Genomic DNA, 18,541 nt, shown 5'->3' with positions numbered 1-18,541 from the left:
AATCGAACATAACTGTGAAATATTATACAAAAACGATCAGATAATAGCAGATTCTTTATATAATTTAGGTTCTTTATACAATATACTTTTATGAATTTCTTACAATATAATCATATGTTTAGTTTATAATTTTTTTTATGATTAGTCATGAAAATGTATGAAAAATTTATGCAATTGGTTATTATAAGTTAAACGAAACATTTATGAATATTGCATTGTCTAAACATTTTTTTTTAATTTTCATTGGTTTGTTATTGTTGCTCGGAGTTTGAGGATAATACTTTGGTCTACTTATTTTACATAGGTTTAGTAACAACAGATCATGGATGATCAATGTCTGTCCTAAATTGTTTCACAAATGAGTTGACGTAATTGGCGATATATTATCCCAGGCCGACAATTCTATTATCATTTTCAAACACACTTTAGTTTTACCTTGCGTACACACGATAGAATTCGTTCCACAGATCATTAGTGTTTTATGGCGGTAGTTTATCGGTGAATGGCCTAGTCCTGTTTGGCAGGCAATTACGGATTCTATGGAATCCCCTTCGGGAAGACTCGATAGACGTTCCAGACGCAAAAGAGAATCCGTCTCTTTCCGCTTAAATTTGGGAACCGAGTACGGTACACTCGCAACTCCGAGCAATCGTAATTTCGCAGGCAGCAGAAGTTTCGCCGCCGGGCTTTCGTTCGAGAGGTAGAGCTTAGAAGTCAAATATCGGGAATTTCATTTGCGCGCCGCTATGTATTATTCAATCGTACTCAAAGGAGTTTCCTCGCGGGATAAGCTACCGTTGAACTCATCAATCACTGTTCTCGGCTCTGACAGACTATTCCAATAAGCTCAACTGTCGGGATTAGTACTTGTGAAATCGATGTATGTCATCAAAGTGAAGAAAAACTTCGTTTCAGACTACGGAGGCATAGGTATACTGGCGCTTTATTGTCACGATGTACCTTTTTATTATAATTTATTTTCTAATAGGGAATACATACGTATGTAATTAACTACTGGATTATAAACATTTACTTTAGCAATTTGAAATCGTACGAAGAAAATAGTACATTATACTTAAAATGTATAAATTTCCTTACAAATTATTCTCACAATACGACTAGGGTACAAGACACAAAATGCTAGGTTTATGATATGAACATACACAGTATGACATTTCTATAAAATATTTATTAATGTTTTATTGATGAGGCGACTAAAGCTTATATGCAGGTATAATTGTCAATGCAATATTAGCTATTCTTTTTAGATATTTTTGGCGCTGATGTTATTTTACATTTGTTGTAAGGTGGACAATAATCCTTGCAAAATGTAACTTGATCAATGTAAATCTGCACTTCGGTATGTGGCTCCTTAATATGCTTAAAAACGAGTTTGTCATCCTTTACATATTCATGAAAAGGTATTGTGCATACTCGTTTCCATCCAAAACCTTCCGCGATCTGTGCGATATATCTGTAACGGATGTGATAGGCTATCAGACTTCAGATTAATATCTGTGTGAATCTGTCAATTTAATTTTGTACGTTGCGATCCTATTCGCGTAACGTATGACTGCAAGGAGACGATAGATAATGTTTCGTATCGAATAACACGCTCATACGCTGAGAAATGCTTCAAATCATCGCATGCTATGATAATCCTAATTAATGCGATCGTTATTCTTTTAATACGACACGAAGCCATACGTCGGCTGTCTCGAGCTCTCCAGGCAGTTTGAATTACAAGGTAACAGTTACGCTGAACGTGTGATATACGGACGGATAGAGTCGGACGATCTTTCTCGTTGACGCGACCCGTCGCGAAAATTACTCAAGATCCCGCCGAGGCGAGCGAACCGCGCCGAAACGACTCGCATTCCTTACGCGCCTGTAGCCTAACCAGAATTCCACGGTCAGCCCAGTTGGACTCACCTATTACTGCAGTCAACACGGAACAATCGATAGCCACAATCGCGCGCAAGATACCAGCTATCTAGCACGAGCTTTCTAGCAATACCCCGGTTCCGGAAGTCCGGCCTGACCGCGAGATAGCTGCACTCGAAGATCTTGAGAACGCAATAGCGCTCCCAGAGATTCGGCTTGCTGGTCACGTAAGCCTCGAACTCGATCACGTCGCGGGTCGGTCCGCATTCGCAACATCTAGCGAACTCGACGAACTTGTCGGGATCCCAAGGACAGGAGCCACCGTTCACCGCGGCACCTACAATACAATTGTCCTCTCCCTCAGCAATTATCGTCATACCCTCTCGGAGCTCATTGTACATAAGTTTTAGCAATGACGGCGCGGGCTCCTGTTCGTCCAAACCAATGTTCACCATGGTTGGGTCGTCCTTATAGAACGCATCGCTCATGAAAGTCATCACTCTGTCGTAGTCCACCGGAAAAGCTAGTCGTGTCTTGTAAATTGTATCTGGTCGATTCTATTACATATATATATGTATATGTACATGTATATATAAGGCCAATTCCTTTTAGTGACACAAGTCGACACAAGTGTCGTTCTGTCTTTGTTATTCATTGAATGCCAAGAAGGATAGAACGATGTTTGTGTCGACTTGTGTCACTAAAAGGAATTGGCCCATAATATGAAATTTTGCTTTGATAGTAAATATAAATCAGACATGAAGAATTTGAGTATTTAGCCTTTTCAATGAGTATCTTGTAGAAAATGTAAAACTAGCACTCGTAGAATTTAACTTACAATTTATTTTACAGATTAAGCAAATATTTGTTAAAATTTGCATTATATATAGCGTATACTGTCATTTCTATGAAATATAGATTTCTCATGAAGCACTTACGGTATAATTTCGCATCGCAATGCGCAAATAATATTCTCGATTTCTAAATATGCTAAGATGCGATTCGTATATCACGCATCTTGCAACTGGGCAAATCAATCTTGACAAAATCGATATCATATTTTTGCCACACGGTGACCTCTCTTAAAATATATACTCCGTAAATGCCTACTCCGTTTGGCAACTCTTTATTAAATTATGCAACACACCTCGTCTCTGTATACATTCCACAATAGATTTGCCGAATTGACGTCAATTGATATTTTACGTGTGATTTTCCATTTTCCTTATTTTTAGGTTCGTTTATTTATGTATGCGATATGAAATATAATACGAGCGGCATAAAGCCGAAAGCCCTTTATTTAGATCTTTTTGGCGTTGGCACGTTAATAATAAATGATAACTCGTGAGACTACACGTGTTTGATGATAAATTAAATATATTATTTACGTTTCTACGCTTCTCTACGATATATACTCCACGCTTTTCTGTCACTTTTTTTAAAATGATAATTGCGTACTTCATGTTATTCACAAATTGCGAAACAAACGCCTCCAGAATGTGGTTTTTGGTAGACTTTTCCTGCTGTTTCACTGCTAAGGTTTTTCTCACAGTGAAGATAAACGGGTGACAATAAACTATCGCGGAAAAGCGATCAGATCCCCGAAATCAGGCGTTCTCGGAGAATCGCACGAGCGCATCGGACGTGCGACGGTCAAATAAAAAGGAAGGAGAGCAAGATACGAAGCGAACGTCCGCTTTCGAAGGATTGGAGATTATCAGAAGATAAATTGCATTTCTTCTCGGGGTAAAACGTCGCCGTCGAGGCAAACTGTCAGATCTACTTCTTTGACGTAAATTATCCGAGAGCTGACGTTCGTTACGTAACGCGTCGAGGTTTCGCGAGAACATTTATTGAACTACGAACAAAATACCGAAATAAAGCAATTTATGTAATTAGATAACGTTCATTGTTACTTTGTTTGAATTTCACGTCAAATTCTACAGAAATTCAATGCAACAGTTAAAGGAGAACGGGTTCGCGTTTTACTTCCATTAAGAAGCATTCCGGGCGGTAAAACTTAACGCCGGCGTTCCGCAGTTTCTGGAAGACCAGGTCGGACGATAACTCAAACACGGCTCTATTCATTCATGGCCGTTGTACGAAGTGATATGGGTGGCAGCCTGCAGAGCGGCATCTGATTTATGTATTCGCGCCGCGTTCCACCGCTTCCGATATACATGCACCTTTATATACACCGTGTACATAAACCGGCAGATACATATATAATACAAGCATCGCGTGCGTGCACGTATATACGCATTGACGGCGTGTGTATGAAAGGGTCGTAGCTACGCGCGAATATACACACGTACGTATATAAGGTGGTACTCGCAGATACGTATGCGAGGACGGTAGGTGCTGCGGCTTATTGTTGATGAATGCGGGGAACCCGAGCTCACTGAGCCACGAAGGGGATGCGGGCTTTATACATATATCGTATAGTCAGACTACAGCGGAGTTGGTACGAGACCGATAGGTATACGTTACCGAAGTGGAATGCCCTCGCGGACCCCGGTGTGCGCTCGCCCGCAATGAGAATGTGGGGGAAATACGACTCGTATATGTATCAATTATGTGCCTTGATTCTCATTTTGCGGCAGGACCACTCGCGAAAGAGTGGTTGCAATTTATCGGCACAATAATGCGAGTATTGTTTAATATCCATTAACCGTCCGCTGGCCGAATGCGATTATCGTTGAGTCATGTTCGATCATCAGTATCGGGTGCGTAAATAAAACTGGGATCGCTGCGTTATGATAAATTGGAGAAAGCATAAAATTAAATTTATTGCCGAGTCTCCAATTATGATTGCTTATAATTAAAAAAATTTTATGTCGAGAGAGGTAAAAAATCGACAAAATAATAAATGTAATAAAAACATTATCGAGCTAGGAAAAGAAATTATAAAACTGCGGTAATATTAAAATAACAAATAATATGTTTGTCTTCAATCGATTTATTGTAAAAAAAATCAACGAGTAAATATAAAAATGTGAGAAAGAACAGAGAGAATTTACGTTTATATAATTTTATATATTTTACTAAACGCGCAACGTGTGTGCAAATATGAAAAATATGAGGTAAAATACGATAAATGCATGCGCATTAAATATTTGAATAATGTACATTTGTCCGAATATTTTTGTATTTATCTCTGAATTAACGACTACTGTACAATTGTAACTCACGCGGGTATCATATATGTTAACTTGGGCCGTCGTTGCTGAAAGCAAACTTTCAACCTTTCGTTAAGCCTGTCTGCTTTATGAATCCACTCAAGTTCCCGAGGAGTCCGTCTTAGAGTGACCTTGGGCTTCTCGGTTGTCTCTCGTCTTTTCTTCGAACTTCCTCTGCTGGTTGGCTTCCACCTCGAATCTGGAACCATTAGTCTTGCCTTTCGTATTTGCCTTCAGCAGCGGCGTGTTTTTCGCCGTATCGACCGTGCTTCTCAAAGTGTCCACCCTGACGCCCGTTACTGTAGAAATCAGCGTCCTTTTTGAACTCATCTTTATGATAAACGTTGCGATATCCGGCGGTGTTACGAGCCTTCTCACGACCATCTCTGATCTCGTGGGTAGCTCCGTTCTCTTTCACGACTTCTTCTTTATGATTCTTCGCACGATCCTCGTTTTTGGAATGGCTCTTACTCGTGCCGGCGTCTTCGGCATGCTCCGTCTTCTCGTTCTCCTTTCTCGTGTCGCCCTTTGCACCTACTTCGAAAACGACGAGGCTGTCGGTACCGCGATCATCTCTTGCGACTTGTGTCTCATGCTTCGACGCGGCGTAATGTGCGTCGTTATCTCGATTAAATCCGCCGGATTTACCGGAGTTCCCGTCGTCCGTCACCGAAGCTCTTAATGTCGCACTTTTGCGACCTTTTAATCTGGTTTGCGGTTTCGCAAACGCAAACTCCATGTGGGTGACCCCAGGCGACTTCACGCCCTTATAACCAACCGGTAACATTTCCGCTTCAGGTTCTATAATCAAGGGTAGCAAGACCGGGTTGCTCTTTGCCCTCGTAACGATCGCTCTCATCGTCGACGGTCCTGTCTCCTCAAACTCTTCACTATCTTCGAGGATCTCAAACAATTTAGTCGCGGATAGCTGCTTTTCGAAGCCATAGCCATTAGCTATTGATTTTGGATTGAACGTGCTGCTAATGTACATCTCGTTAAGTCGGTCCCTCGACGGATACGCGCAAACGCAGAGCACGGCGCAAGCTACATACCATCCTGCATAGATCTTCATTTGTTTTGTGGATGTCCCCGTTGCTTAGCAGCCCGGGTAGTCCAATTTAGTCCACGAATTTGTTCGAATTATATGTATCTACTTCGATAATTAGACCAGGCACGAGACAGAGGGGCTTTTAATGTGGCAACGCGCCGGCAAGTACTGTAATAATCGCGCAATAATACCAGCTCTTTTATATTGCACGACAATCGCTCGGCCGAACCGAAGACCATCGATTTCACATGGCCTTAGCGTATCTAGCGTAGCGTATAGCCACAATTCAAGATCAACGGCGGTTTACGGTACTAGTCAATCAGTGATGCAAAGTAAACTCGTGGGATTAGATCGCAGTTTCAGAGAGCAGAAATGTTGTGAAATACTAGATATTCCTTGCAATTCGTACAAAAGAAATCGAATGATCGTTAGTTTCGTAACTTTATTTTTTCGCGGCCGAGAACCTCGACTTAAACTGCTCCGGATATACCTTCCGTGGATTCGATCGATGAGGAATTCTTCATTGAATTATTACGCAACCCCAACGGGATATTGACTAATGTCGTGGCGAAAGAAATACACCGTTAATAATGCGCTCTGCATTTGAAGCACCGACGCGACCATGAAACTGTCGATGTCGTTAAACAGTGTGTCACTTACACGATGGCAGGATTAACTTGTCCTTCTAGCGTGCGTATATAAAGCGATAACGCTGACAAACGGATACAACAGTGTCGGACAATTCGGCCACGAGACGTAATAACGATTATTATCCGGCGTGGTGTGTTTACGAGGGCGAGGGATTTGCGTTAACATGATTGCGAGTTTGGTGATGGCCGTGCTGTTCGCCGGTATACCCGGCAATGGTGCGTCATCGACGAGGACAGCACATATGATGGTCTCTAAGATGAGAATGGCCGACCTCGAGACCTCTGCGAGCGGGTATGCGTACAATCAGCAGGGGGGTCTTCCGGTCTTGTACATGCGGTATACCAATCACGGAAGCGGACGTTACTACCATGCACCGGCGCCAGTGCATTACATCGTCGGCAGTCCTGCACCTGTTGCGCCCGCCGTTTCTGAAACTGCGTCGTCGCACGAACCCGTTCTGCTCGCGTATGCGACTGCGAAGCACGAAATTGTACCGTACGTAACGCGCCAGCCTTACCGGCGCGATGGATTCATTAATTATGGCGTGGGCCAATTAGCGAAATACGCGCAACCGCTTGAGCCGTCTAAACTGGCTGCACGTGCACCGTATTATGCGCCTAAAGCATTTAAACCACGCGAAACGGATAAAAATGTCGATAAAAGAAGCGATGATGAGGAGAATGAGGACGACGATTATGACAACGATGAGGACGGCGATAAAAAAGAGGGAAAAAGTCATGTGCCTGAAAGTCGCGAAAAAGCAGTTGATTTTATAGTAACCCATCCTATTCACGGCCTCGACAAATCTCGTTCAGATATCGACGTTTCGCTCGAACATGGTGAAAAGTATTCGGCCGCGCAGAATTCCGCTCATGGAGAAAAGGGCGACAAAGGGTACAACAAACAAGTGGAATTTGACGTGGGTGAACGCGGACAGCACGATAAAAGCAGGCAGCAAGGTGGAGCTTTGTTTATTTTTTCAACAGACGTGCATTGATTTCCTCGATACGCGTTTAAACATGTATATTTTTGCATAAATGTATTTATTCCAAGTGAGATGTTACTTTTTGCTGGATCTTTCAGAACATTATGATATCGAAACTGGGCACAAAAAAGGGCACAGCGACGTAGCCGGAAATTATGGACGCTACGATGAAACTGAGAGTGGTAAGAAGGGTAGCAGCTATGGGCAAACATCGTACCACAAAAAGGGACAAAAGACCAGCGGCTTTCATAAAGTCTACCACAAGGATGAATATAAAGAACATACCGATTTCTATGATGAGAATCACAAGAAAGGTTATTTCGACAAGCACTTCATTGCTGACGAGCACCATAACGCTGCCGAGGGCAATTTCAAAAAAGGTGGACATCACGTATCCGGGTTTGATAATGAAAATAATGGAAAAAAAGGGTTTTACGATAAAGGGCATATACAGAACCGCGATCAGGGTTACAATAAGAAAAAAGGTGAAAATTCTTTTCATAACAATTACGAAAATTATGGCTCCGACGAAGGCACGCGTTTAACTAAGAAGCATGAGTACGACAAAGTTGATTGACATTAATTTGAACATGTATTTAATGCTAATGTAGTTTTATATGCTCTTTTATATTAATTGTCATTTATAACATGCAATAAAGAGAAAAAAAAGATTATAATTACATTTTTATGATGCAGGTTTTTAATATACGTTTACCTCACGTAACATTATTCGTGAATTATATTGTTATATTATAGTTGGAATTATCATCAAAAACATAATTGAAATACTAGCATCGAAGAATAATGTAATTATTTGATGATATATATGACGTGGTTATTATAATATTAATTTTTATATTTTTTGCATAATCGAGTTATGCAATATACTGTTAAATTCGTAGTGTCAAATTATGCTCAATTTGAGTCACTTTTTATTATTCCTATTAGTTGTCATTGCTCCTGCTCAATATGTCGTTAATTTAACTAAACCAAATGGAGTTAAAATAGTATTGTTTTATGTTAAAATAATGAATTTCGACACACATGGTAATTATTTAACTTAAGATATTAGTTTAAATTTTATCCTTTAATATTTAACAGTGTAGGGATATCAGGAATTAATTCAATTATTTTAACTTAGATCGTTGATATTAAAAATATGTAGTTCTCAAGTAACGCTTGATAAAACAGATATAAAACCTTGTCAATTGCACCACTGAATGCGGTAACTGGCCGATACTATTGTTTTATGGAAATAGTATGTAACGAGCGGCCATATTTTCTTGTGACAGCTGCTACACCGCAGAAGCGTGACTGATATAGCACAAAACATGAAACTCAACTGAATTATTACGACAGTTACTGATTTCGCGACACACGTTACGGTCGCAGAAATAATTCAAATTTTATTTTACGTCCAGTATACGTCTATAGTGGTATAAGGGTTTGATTAATGCAAGCTATTGCACATTTACAGAAAACGTAGTGGAAAAAAATTATGACTTAATAAACACAGATCGCATTTTGCAGCGAAATGACATAATACATATATGAGATAATACATAAAAATATAATATATCTACTGAAAAAGATTTATTTTGTCCGTCGTAACGTACAATAATTAATGCAACGTGGCAGTCAACCAACGCATCTCAACAAGTAATAGCAACGAAATTATAATTCTCCGCATATCCGTATATTTGTTAATGTCCCTTTTTGAATCCCCAGTGCTTATGGTCTTCATGACCGCCTTTCTTGCCATGATGATGATGGTGATGATGATGCTCGTCGTGTCCGCCATGGCTTTTGTGACCCTTATGATCATGATGGTGATGTCCTTTCTCATGATGACCCTTCTTGCCATGATGATCCTCGTGATGATGATGGTCATGATGCCCTTTCTTAAAGTGGCCGCCTTTTTTGTGTCCGTGTTCATGATGATGACCACCATGTTCCTCATGGTGACCATGATCATGATGTTCGTCGTGGAATTCCTTATCCTTCTTAAACTCGTCGAGTTTGTGAACCTCGTGATGGCCCTTTGTGTTGTGGCCTTTACCGTAGTGCCCTTTCTCGTGGAATTTGTGACCCTTCTCTCCTTTCTCGCCCTTGTGGTGTTCGCCATAATAGCCATCATCGTGATGATGATGTTTCTTATGGCCTTCATCCTCGTGATAATGCCCGGAATGGCCTTCTTTGTCGTGATGTCCCTTTTCTCCTTTTTCATGATGGTGCTCCGACTTGTAGCCTTCGTCGCCTTTCCCGCCATGTTCATGGTGGTGACCGGAATGATGCTCTCCGCCATGGCCGCTCTCATGATGATGGTGAGTAGCGGCTACCTGTAGATCGTCGTAATGTGTCCTGCTGATCTCGCGTGCGAAGATCACGCAATGAGAGGCGATACATACTGCCAGCAGGCAGATCGCCGCCAATCTGCTCATCGTGCCGTGTTTATTCTCGTTTGATTCAGTAACAACGAGAGATATTTGACTTGGTCGCTGTGATCGGTAGGTATGATTAAGCTAGTCGCCCCGCTCGGATTATATATCGACCGCAGGATAATCGATATGAGAGTAGCCAGAGTTCTTTCTTGGCTCATTAGGTCGTTGCGAAAGTAATATCTCCTTAACCTGTTTAAATTGTAATGCGGATTTCAGTGAGTCCGCGACAGTCGCTTAGGTCGTTATGTAATATTACTGAAATCGTTACCCTGCTTACCAAACTATTATACGTTTGTAGAACCTAAATAACGCGTTTTTATCCTTTTTTAACCGAACGGCGACACGGTGATTTCCAATAGCTTTAATTCAACGGGCGAAAATTTATATGATTAATATATTTGGAGATAAACGCATGGGGGTGTAATATATATGACCGGACATTGCCATTGAGTATAAGCGAAGTACAATAAAAAAAATGCTTCGATTAATGCCGGAAATAAATTGAACAGTTATGAATGAAAGACGGTAAATCGTTCTGCTGTGCATCTCGTTTCACTGGTCGTCAACCGTTAAATTGAAAGATAGCTTTTGTTTATTTATTGATAAATTCTGCATTAACTCGATTATTTTAAGCTCGTCTAACTAATAGACGCATTATTTATATTTAAACTAATTTGATTCCTAGAGTTGTAAAGTTTCGTTTTTACATATTTATAAAAGACTAATATTTTCTTACATTATACGTATGTATATTACATATTTTGCAATTTACTCTATATTTTTTAACGAGTTTTGGTATAGTTTTAAATTATAAATTAGATAACACGATATAATCGCATATATTTTAGTTTTCTATTTTCCCTCTCTCTCTCTCTCTCTCTCTCTCTCTCTCTCTCTCTCTAACTTTCTACTTAATATCGAGTCTGTTAAGTAATCCAAGATTGACAATGGTTCTGTATAACTAATAGCGCATTCAAGCAATAATACACAGTACGAACAAATGTTTTACGAAATACGAGTGCTATATTGTGTTCGAACAAGAGGAACGAAAGCGATTACGTACAAAGCGTTGGTGGAACCGCAGGTATATAAGCTTTGCTTTAAAGATTATTGGCAGTCAATTGCACTTGTTGGTTCTATACAGAGTTCCAACATGGCTAAATACGTAGGTCCATGCTTGTTTCTGGGATTGGCTGTGATATGCACGGTCATCGCTATATCTTCGGCGCGAGATGTTCGGAGTATGAGAGGAGATTTGGAGGTGGCCGGTACTCATCATCATCACCATGGCCATCATCACGAACATGGCGGTGGTCATGAGCATCATTCTCATCATCACGGAGAACACGGTGAAGAGGGCCATAAAGGGCATAAGGGCCATCATCATCATGAAGAGGGAGAACACGGCCATCATGGTAAAGAACATCATGAGGGTCATCATCACGAGCATGGTGGTCATAAGAAGGGTCATCACGACGAGCATGATGAGCATGGTAGCCACCATGAGCACGAACACGGCCATAAAGAGTCGAAATTCGGCCATGGAAAGGGTCACAAGAAAGGCGAGAAGACTCATGGCTATCATCATAAATCCCATAAAGATGAATTCCATAAGGAACACAAGTTCTACGATGATCATCATAAAGGTGGCCACCATGAAAAGCATGGCGATCATCATGAGCATCACCATGGCAAGGAAGGTCATCACAAGAAGGGCGGACATCATCATTCTGGCCACCATGAAGATCACCACGGTAAGAAGGGCCATCATGATAAAGGACATTATGATGAAGATCACCATGGTCATCATGGCAAACATGGTCACGAAGAGCACCACCACCATCACGAAGATCATGGAAAGAAGAGTGAACATCATGGCGGCAAAAAGCATGGTTATTCGAGCGGTCATCACGGTCACCATCATCATCATTAATGATATGAAACTTGACAATTTAGTGCGACACAAACAGAATAAATTGTTGCACCATTTGTTCATTGCTCTTTCGTTGATTAATTTTAGGATGTCGAATAATGGATTTATTTCGTTATTGAGAAATTAAAATGTCTATACCAAATATGATTGAACGCATTATTTCCCCTAATAATTCCTGTGTATACCCGTTATAGAAGTTTTATAAGGTTTACCTTAAATATATTGAGTATAAATATATTACGATTTCTTATATCAAAACACATAGTATTGTATGTTATCAAATGGAAATGTGTTTTTCATATATACAAACGTCATGAATATAAATCGTATTTTATAATTATTTGAACTGTTTATAATGCCTATAATATTTGTATACATACATATTCATTATTAGCACAATATACTTTTTTATTTATGTCTTCACATTCAGAAATTATTATGTGATTCGCATATTAAAAAGTTAAAATCAAGTTTACTGCGTATGAATTTTCTTTTTAATAAATATATGACTAGATAAATATATAAATCGAGATAAGCGTAAGAGGTTAATATTTTCAACATCTTGAAAAATACTTTATGAATACGCTAAATATCTTGTCTTAACTTCTATAATAACATGTTATGGCCATTATGAAAGACAGTTATATGAACATCTATTTTTATATCAAATTTAAATGCGAATATTTGATTAAAAATAAATATTTTAAAAGAATTAATGGAACATTAACAATATAACGTCAAAGTTCTTTTATGCACTTGGAATTAAAACCTATAAAGTCGTTAAAAAAAACATTTTTTATTTATAGATATGTATAAAATGATATATGATAATCCATATTCTGTTGACTGCAGAGGATGAATAAACAATGTATAAATCTGAATTGAATTATAAGAATAAAAATTCTCTCAGAGCTGTTTTAATATAAATATTTTAATCTTTTATATTTGATTTTACACAATAAAAGGCAAGGTTGACGCAGTATAACTTTCTATCATAGGTTCAGTGAACAATTGAAAATCAATATAGGAAGTTTAATCAGTATCACGTAATTTCATTTATATAACTTTAAACAAGTAGTAGATTACAAAATAGAACAGACTCTATATAATCTACCGTAACGGAGGAAATGAAATGGAACTCTCCCGCCACCTTTTATTTATATAAATATATACTTCTTCTTGCCGAATTTGATGGCTCATTGCACCAGAATCGTAATATAAATAACACCCCACGAATCGCTACATCACAGCAGCTTGCACTGCTAGAAAACGCTGAGATCTATTAGTGCGATAGACTAATAGATTGAGTATTAAAATAAAATTGTTATCATGTTTCCTTTACGTCGTGCATTGCCACTGATAACAATTCTTGTGGCAGTTTATATTGCCACTAATTGCGTGACCACCGCACGTGAAATTACCAGGAATTACGACGATCTTCAGGTAGCCGCCAGTCATCATCACGAGCATGGTGGCGGGGAGGAGCATCATTCTCATCATCATCATGAACATGGCGACCATGGTCACAAGGGTTATAAGCACGACCATCATCACGGAAAGGGTGAAAAAGGACATCATCACAAGGAGCATCATCATGGGCACCACGATGACCACGGAGGACATAAGAAGCATCATCATCATGACGATGGTCATCACAAGGAGCATCATCATGGCGAAAAAGGGGAGAAGGGTCATAAGTTCCACGAGAAGGGACACTATGGCAAAGGCCACAGCACTCATGGTCATCACGAAGTGAAGAAGAAAGACGAATACAAGAAAGACAAAGAATTCTTCGACGAACATCACGATCATGGTCATCACGATGAGCACGGTGGCCATCATCATGAACACGGACACAAGAAAGGTGGCCACTTTAAGAAAGGACATCATGACCATCATCATCACGAGGATCATCACGGTAAGAAGGGTCACCATGAGAAAGGCCACCATCATCATGATCATAAGGGACATAAAGGTCACCACGATCATGATGAGCATCATCATCACCATCACCATCATGGCAAGAAGGGCGGCCACGAAGATCATAAGCACTGGGGTTACAAGAAGGGACATTGAAATTTCTTGCTACTCAGGAGATACCACCAGCTGCTTTTAAATAGAATTCTGTTACTCGCTTTCGTTCCTACTGCTCATGTTCTTCCTATTATCTTCATATTATGCAATAATTCAGTAATATATACTCTATATCTGCGTTAATTGTTAATCATCCCTCCATCGAATATGAAATAAAGTAACACATTTAACATATCTCTTTTAAATACTCACAATTTACGTGGTATGCATAATATCTAAATAGTTACAGAATTCTACCGTAGCTGAGTAAATGGTTACAAAATTATGACTATTTTATAAAATTTAAAAAGATCTTTTTTATAATTGATTATATTTCTTTAACATGAAAACTTTCCACGCAGTTATCAGAAAGGTACATTTCCTCAATTAAATAGACATATGCGTTATTGATCGGCAAATTACGAGTATCGTAAATTATCGGCATGCCTGAGAGAGAGGGGGATCTTCACTTTTAATAAAAATTCCTATGCTCCAGCTATTTATCAAATTCCGATATTAATAAACAGCATTAAATCCGCCGTTATCAGCATTATCGGGCAGCATAAATAAAGTGTATTACCGTGATATTAATTTAGTTTAGCGAACTCTTCTGAGGCTGTCCTATAACTGGTTTAGAACGCTCATTATCTTAAAAATAATAATTAATTAAAGAGAAACACCGCCATTGTAACTGTCATACGCATGAAAATCGTATAGGGGATATACAAAAAACATTCTGTGATTTTTAATTAATATTCGTCATTCATTAGCGCACACATTCTCAATTTACTTTGCAAGATAATATTGGACGATACGACCACTTTCTGCCGCGTTGCGTATGCGTCGTTCGTTGTAAAAACAGGTGGAGCAAGAACGCACGGCGGCGCCTACTATCGTATTCATCGCGCCGCGGATTTGATTAACGATCTCACCCTGTAGCAAATGAGATCGCCACTTCTACGGCGTGCGTCCGAATTGAATTCCGGCACTCCGGACACGGATTAACGGGACTTTATGCACTTCTTTACTGCCACGTACGATGCAGCCGGTGTTCGCCAGGGTTGCGCGAGACCATTGCCTCCATCTCCGCGCCGGAGATTGCATGTGCACGCGGCAACGAACCTACTTGAAATGCTCCGCTGTGTGACAATTCCAGCGGCCGTCGAAAGGGTCCGCTATTGTTTCGGATTGTAATGCGTGCACGTGTGGGTGGTTTAATTAATGTAATTGAAGTGGCTCCGGGGTGTGCGGGGGAAAAAAAGGAAAAGCGCGAAACGCGCGAGCTCGAAGAAGTACGTACTACCGCGGTGTTCCGCGATTTCGCGTGCTTTCATGAAGCCAAAATAATCGTGCCATTTGACCAAATTAATGAAGACTCAGAAACACGTGACATTTGCATTGTATTTTCGCCGAATTGCTGCCGGATTAGAAGCTTTTAACAGAAAGAAACGGTCGTTATTTTTTACGAAATAAAATTCACATTATTACGTCGCATTTTTTATCCATGCGAAAAATAGAACAATAAACTTCTTTTTATGAATAAACACAACGGAGAACAAGAGTTGTTTAATAAAATGTTGTTGAAAACTAGTTAAATAAGCTCTCCCGTATCTTTGATAAAATTTTCACGAAGCTGAAGTAACCCTTCGAATAATAAATGATCTGCCTGCTACAGTCGTATAATGAAAATTGCATCATGAGGCCGCGCAAGAAATCCTTTGACGTAAGCTACTAAATTAAATATTTGGATTAAGCTCATCTTGTTGGTGTATTCATTGTATCACGCTAAAAACGGATATAATCAAGTATGTTCATAATCAAAGCTTTATACTATTAGCGGCAGTAAATGTTTTAACCTATTTATGTGAAACATCTGCAAATAGAAGCAAAGAAAAATAGATCGAAAAATTTAGTTTGTCTTTAATTTAATGTTAATTAATTGTTTAGTTTATCTTTTTTAACGACATCTTTATTTAGCAAAAATATTAATTATGTATGGAGATTGCGAGTTTTTATTATTTACAAACAATTAATTGGTAGACTTATAAATTATATACATAATGCAACTAGATTTAAATAACGTTTTCTAGAATCATTAATTAATCATGAATAATGAGTTTATACATATATATATACATATACATTGCAGAAGATATCAGCGATTAAGCGATTATGTGTTTTCGACGACACGCGCTGGCTGATCAAGTCATAATGCGGCAATATAAGACAAATAAAAAGCAAAGTAATTAACTAAATAAATTTACAAAAAATTAATTATGCAAAAACAACGTCAACATTATTCTTTACGAAAATAATTAACTGTTTATGTAATATTTAAACTGTTTTAATTTAATCTGAAAAAAATTAATGGTATGAAAGAAAATACAATTTGGACTAATAAGTTACTCTAAAACATTATTATAGAATTTAGACAATATGATTTGACTCTGTTTTTGAACGCGATAATATCGATTGTATTATATTATAAAACTATATTTTCATTTTGATGTTTTACAATGAATAATACAATATTATTTTGCACACTATTACAGATAACACTGTAGCATGTAGGCATATGTGGCATTTACCTACAAATTTAACGGTGTCAACTCGCAACATGCGTTCCCGCGGCACATTAATATCCGGTAATCAATTCAATCAGCTGGCCAATCGATTAACCTCAATTATTGGTGCATTAATGATCTGTGCTATATGTGACATTAAAATTCATACCGCAAAATTGCTAATATATTACTCTTGCCCGACAATAGAGACGCGGCGCTGAAAAATACTTTTAATTTTACAATAAATTAATTCACGCCAGCTTGAACCAATGAAACTGTCGTTTTATATTTCAGAAAAAGTTTTATCGACACGGACCATATACCACTTGCAAAACAAATATTTAAATTCAATTTTTTAACCGAATTGATAATAATGATACCCGATATTAACGCGATAATATGCCTCGGTTATTCTTTCTTTTTTTTTTAAGTAACTTATTGTAATGAGTAAAAATTCTGTTCGCATGATTTGAGAATAATAATGTGTTCGTTCTCGCGTAATTATTATCTTGATCTGTGTCAATAAGCGAAGGCACAAGGCGAGAAGAAATGGCAAAATTACTTTAGTTTGCCGATGGGAAGTGATAAAAGGCCGCCGAGAAAAACGGCGGCAATAAATCGCGAAGAATCGATAAGGCGTAATATCACGTTGCCGTCTTGACTATAATGTAGCTGCTGGGACAAATATGAGCTGGAGGGGGAGAAACTTATTTGCCCCATTAAGACTTGAAGGAGAAAGAAAAGTCAACGAGCCGCAATTTCCAAACAATTTCTTTCTTTATGTTAGTGTTCGCTCTATATAAAGAATGATACAAAATACAACAGCCACGCGACATCGTCGCGTGACTTTGTCCGAAGCAGGTACATAAGCCGTAACTGTACTATACGAGTTATCGCTTTTTGATACTTAATGCTTAAACGTATAATTCTAATGTCCCTTCTTATAGCCATACTTTTTTCCGGAATGGTGATCGCCTTTCTTGCCGTGCGAATCGTGATGGGAGTCATGTTCCTCGTGGCCGTGCTTGCCGTGATGACCTTTATGTTCCTCGTCGTGATGGCCTTTGTCAAGGTGGCCCTTCTTACCGTGGTGATCTTCGTGGTAACCAGAATGATGATGACCGCCCTTCTTGTGATGGCCTTCCTTCTTCTCGTGATGTCCGTGGAAGTCACCATGCTTCTCGTGGTGTCCACCCTTATGATAGTCATCGTAAAATTTGTGTTCTTTATGGTACTCGTCTTTATGGAATTTGTTGTGATAACCTTTGGTTTTGTGACCCTTCTTGTGGCCCTTCTTTTCACCGAACTTTCCACCTTTATGACCCTTCTCGCCTTCATGATGCTCGCCGTATTTTTCGTGCTCATCATGATGACCTTTCTTCTTGCCTCCGTGTTCTTCGTGATGACCGGAGTGGTGCTGCTTATCGTGCTTACCGCTGTCACCTTTGTCGTGATGATGATGACTCTTGTATCCCTTTTCGCCTTTTCCGCCGTGATCTTCGTGATGATGAGATTCATGCTTGTGACCACCGCCAGATTCATGATGATGACCCTTGTGTTTGGTCGCTGCCGTCTCGAGATCGGTTTCACCTGTCTCTGCAAGCGGTGACGACACCACGATGGGCTCTAAATGATCTACATGACGGTCGTCGTTCTCTTCTCGTACATCCCGCCGGCTGACGCGCGATTCCGCACTGGCCAGATCTCGGGCGTGACACGTTGTGTGCAACGTGAGCGAACATATTGCAATGAATGACAGAAATAACATCGTACTTCGCACCAT

The 18,541-nt window shown here is 39.3% G+C and overlaps 7 protein-coding genes across 7 annotated transcripts; 3 read left to right on the top strand and 4 right to left on the bottom strand.

The window, feature by feature from the left end:
* Positions 1-1,251: 1,251 nt before the first annotated feature.
* LOC139773832 (uncharacterized) lies at positions 1,252-5,272 on the bottom strand. The gene is made up of 3 exons (XM_071708586.1): positions 5,123-5,272; positions 1,933-2,441; positions 1,252-1,474 (listed from the first exon to the last, which is right to left on the bottom strand). The coding sequence occupies exons 1-3, from the start codon at positions 5,270-5,272 to the stop codon at positions 1,252-1,254; spliced, it is 882 nt and encodes a 293-aa protein (XP_071564687.1).
* On the bottom strand, positions 5,272-6,054 carry LOC139773829 (uncharacterized). Its single transcript, XM_071708584.1, has one exon. It carries the CDS (start codon positions 6,052-6,054, stop codon positions 5,272-5,274), a length of 783 nt encoding a protein of 260 aa, XP_071564685.1.
* An 871-nt stretch (positions 6,055-6,925) lies between these two features.
* Positions 6,926-8,324, top strand: LOC139773827 (uncharacterized). The gene is made up of 2 exons (XM_071708581.1): positions 6,926-7,721; positions 7,846-8,324. The coding sequence occupies exons 1-2, from the start codon at positions 6,926-6,928 to the stop codon at positions 8,322-8,324; spliced, it is 1,275 nt and encodes a 424-aa protein (XP_071564682.1).
* A 1,126-nt stretch (positions 8,325-9,450) lies between these two features.
* On the bottom strand, positions 9,451-10,188 carry LOC139773869 (uncharacterized). Its single transcript, XM_071708650.1, has one exon. It carries the CDS (start codon positions 10,186-10,188, stop codon positions 9,451-9,453), a length of 738 nt encoding a protein of 245 aa, XP_071564751.1.
* Positions 10,189-11,341: 1,153 nt separating this feature from the next.
* On the top strand, positions 11,342-12,121 carry LOC139773826 (uncharacterized). The gene has a single exon (XM_071708580.1). It carries the CDS (start codon positions 11,342-11,344, stop codon positions 12,119-12,121), a length of 780 nt encoding a protein of 259 aa, XP_071564681.1.
* A 1,329-nt stretch (positions 12,122-13,450) lies between these two features.
* On the top strand, positions 13,451-14,197 carry LOC139773828 (uncharacterized). Its single transcript, XM_071708583.1, has one exon. It carries the CDS (start codon positions 13,451-13,453, stop codon positions 14,195-14,197), a length of 747 nt encoding a protein of 248 aa, XP_071564684.1.
* Positions 14,198-17,686: 3,489 nt separating this feature from the next.
* On the bottom strand, positions 17,687-18,541 carry LOC139773868 (uncharacterized). Its single transcript, XM_071708649.1, has one exon. The coding sequence runs from the start codon at positions 18,539-18,541 to the stop codon at positions 17,687-17,689; it is 855 nt and encodes a 284-aa protein (XP_071564750.1).

The sequence above is a fragment of the Temnothorax nylanderi genome, unplaced genomic scaffold, assembly GCF_030848795.1.
Source record: "Temnothorax nylanderi isolate EJ_2023f unplaced genomic scaffold, tnyl_v1.0 TNYL_tig0070_pilon, whole genome shotgun sequence".
In the NCBI taxonomy this organism is placed as follows: domain Eukaryota; kingdom Metazoa; phylum Arthropoda; class Insecta; order Hymenoptera; family Formicidae; genus Temnothorax; species Temnothorax nylanderi.
Note: the sequence above shows the minus strand (reverse complement) of the source record. Positions and strands in the feature narration are given on the sequence as shown.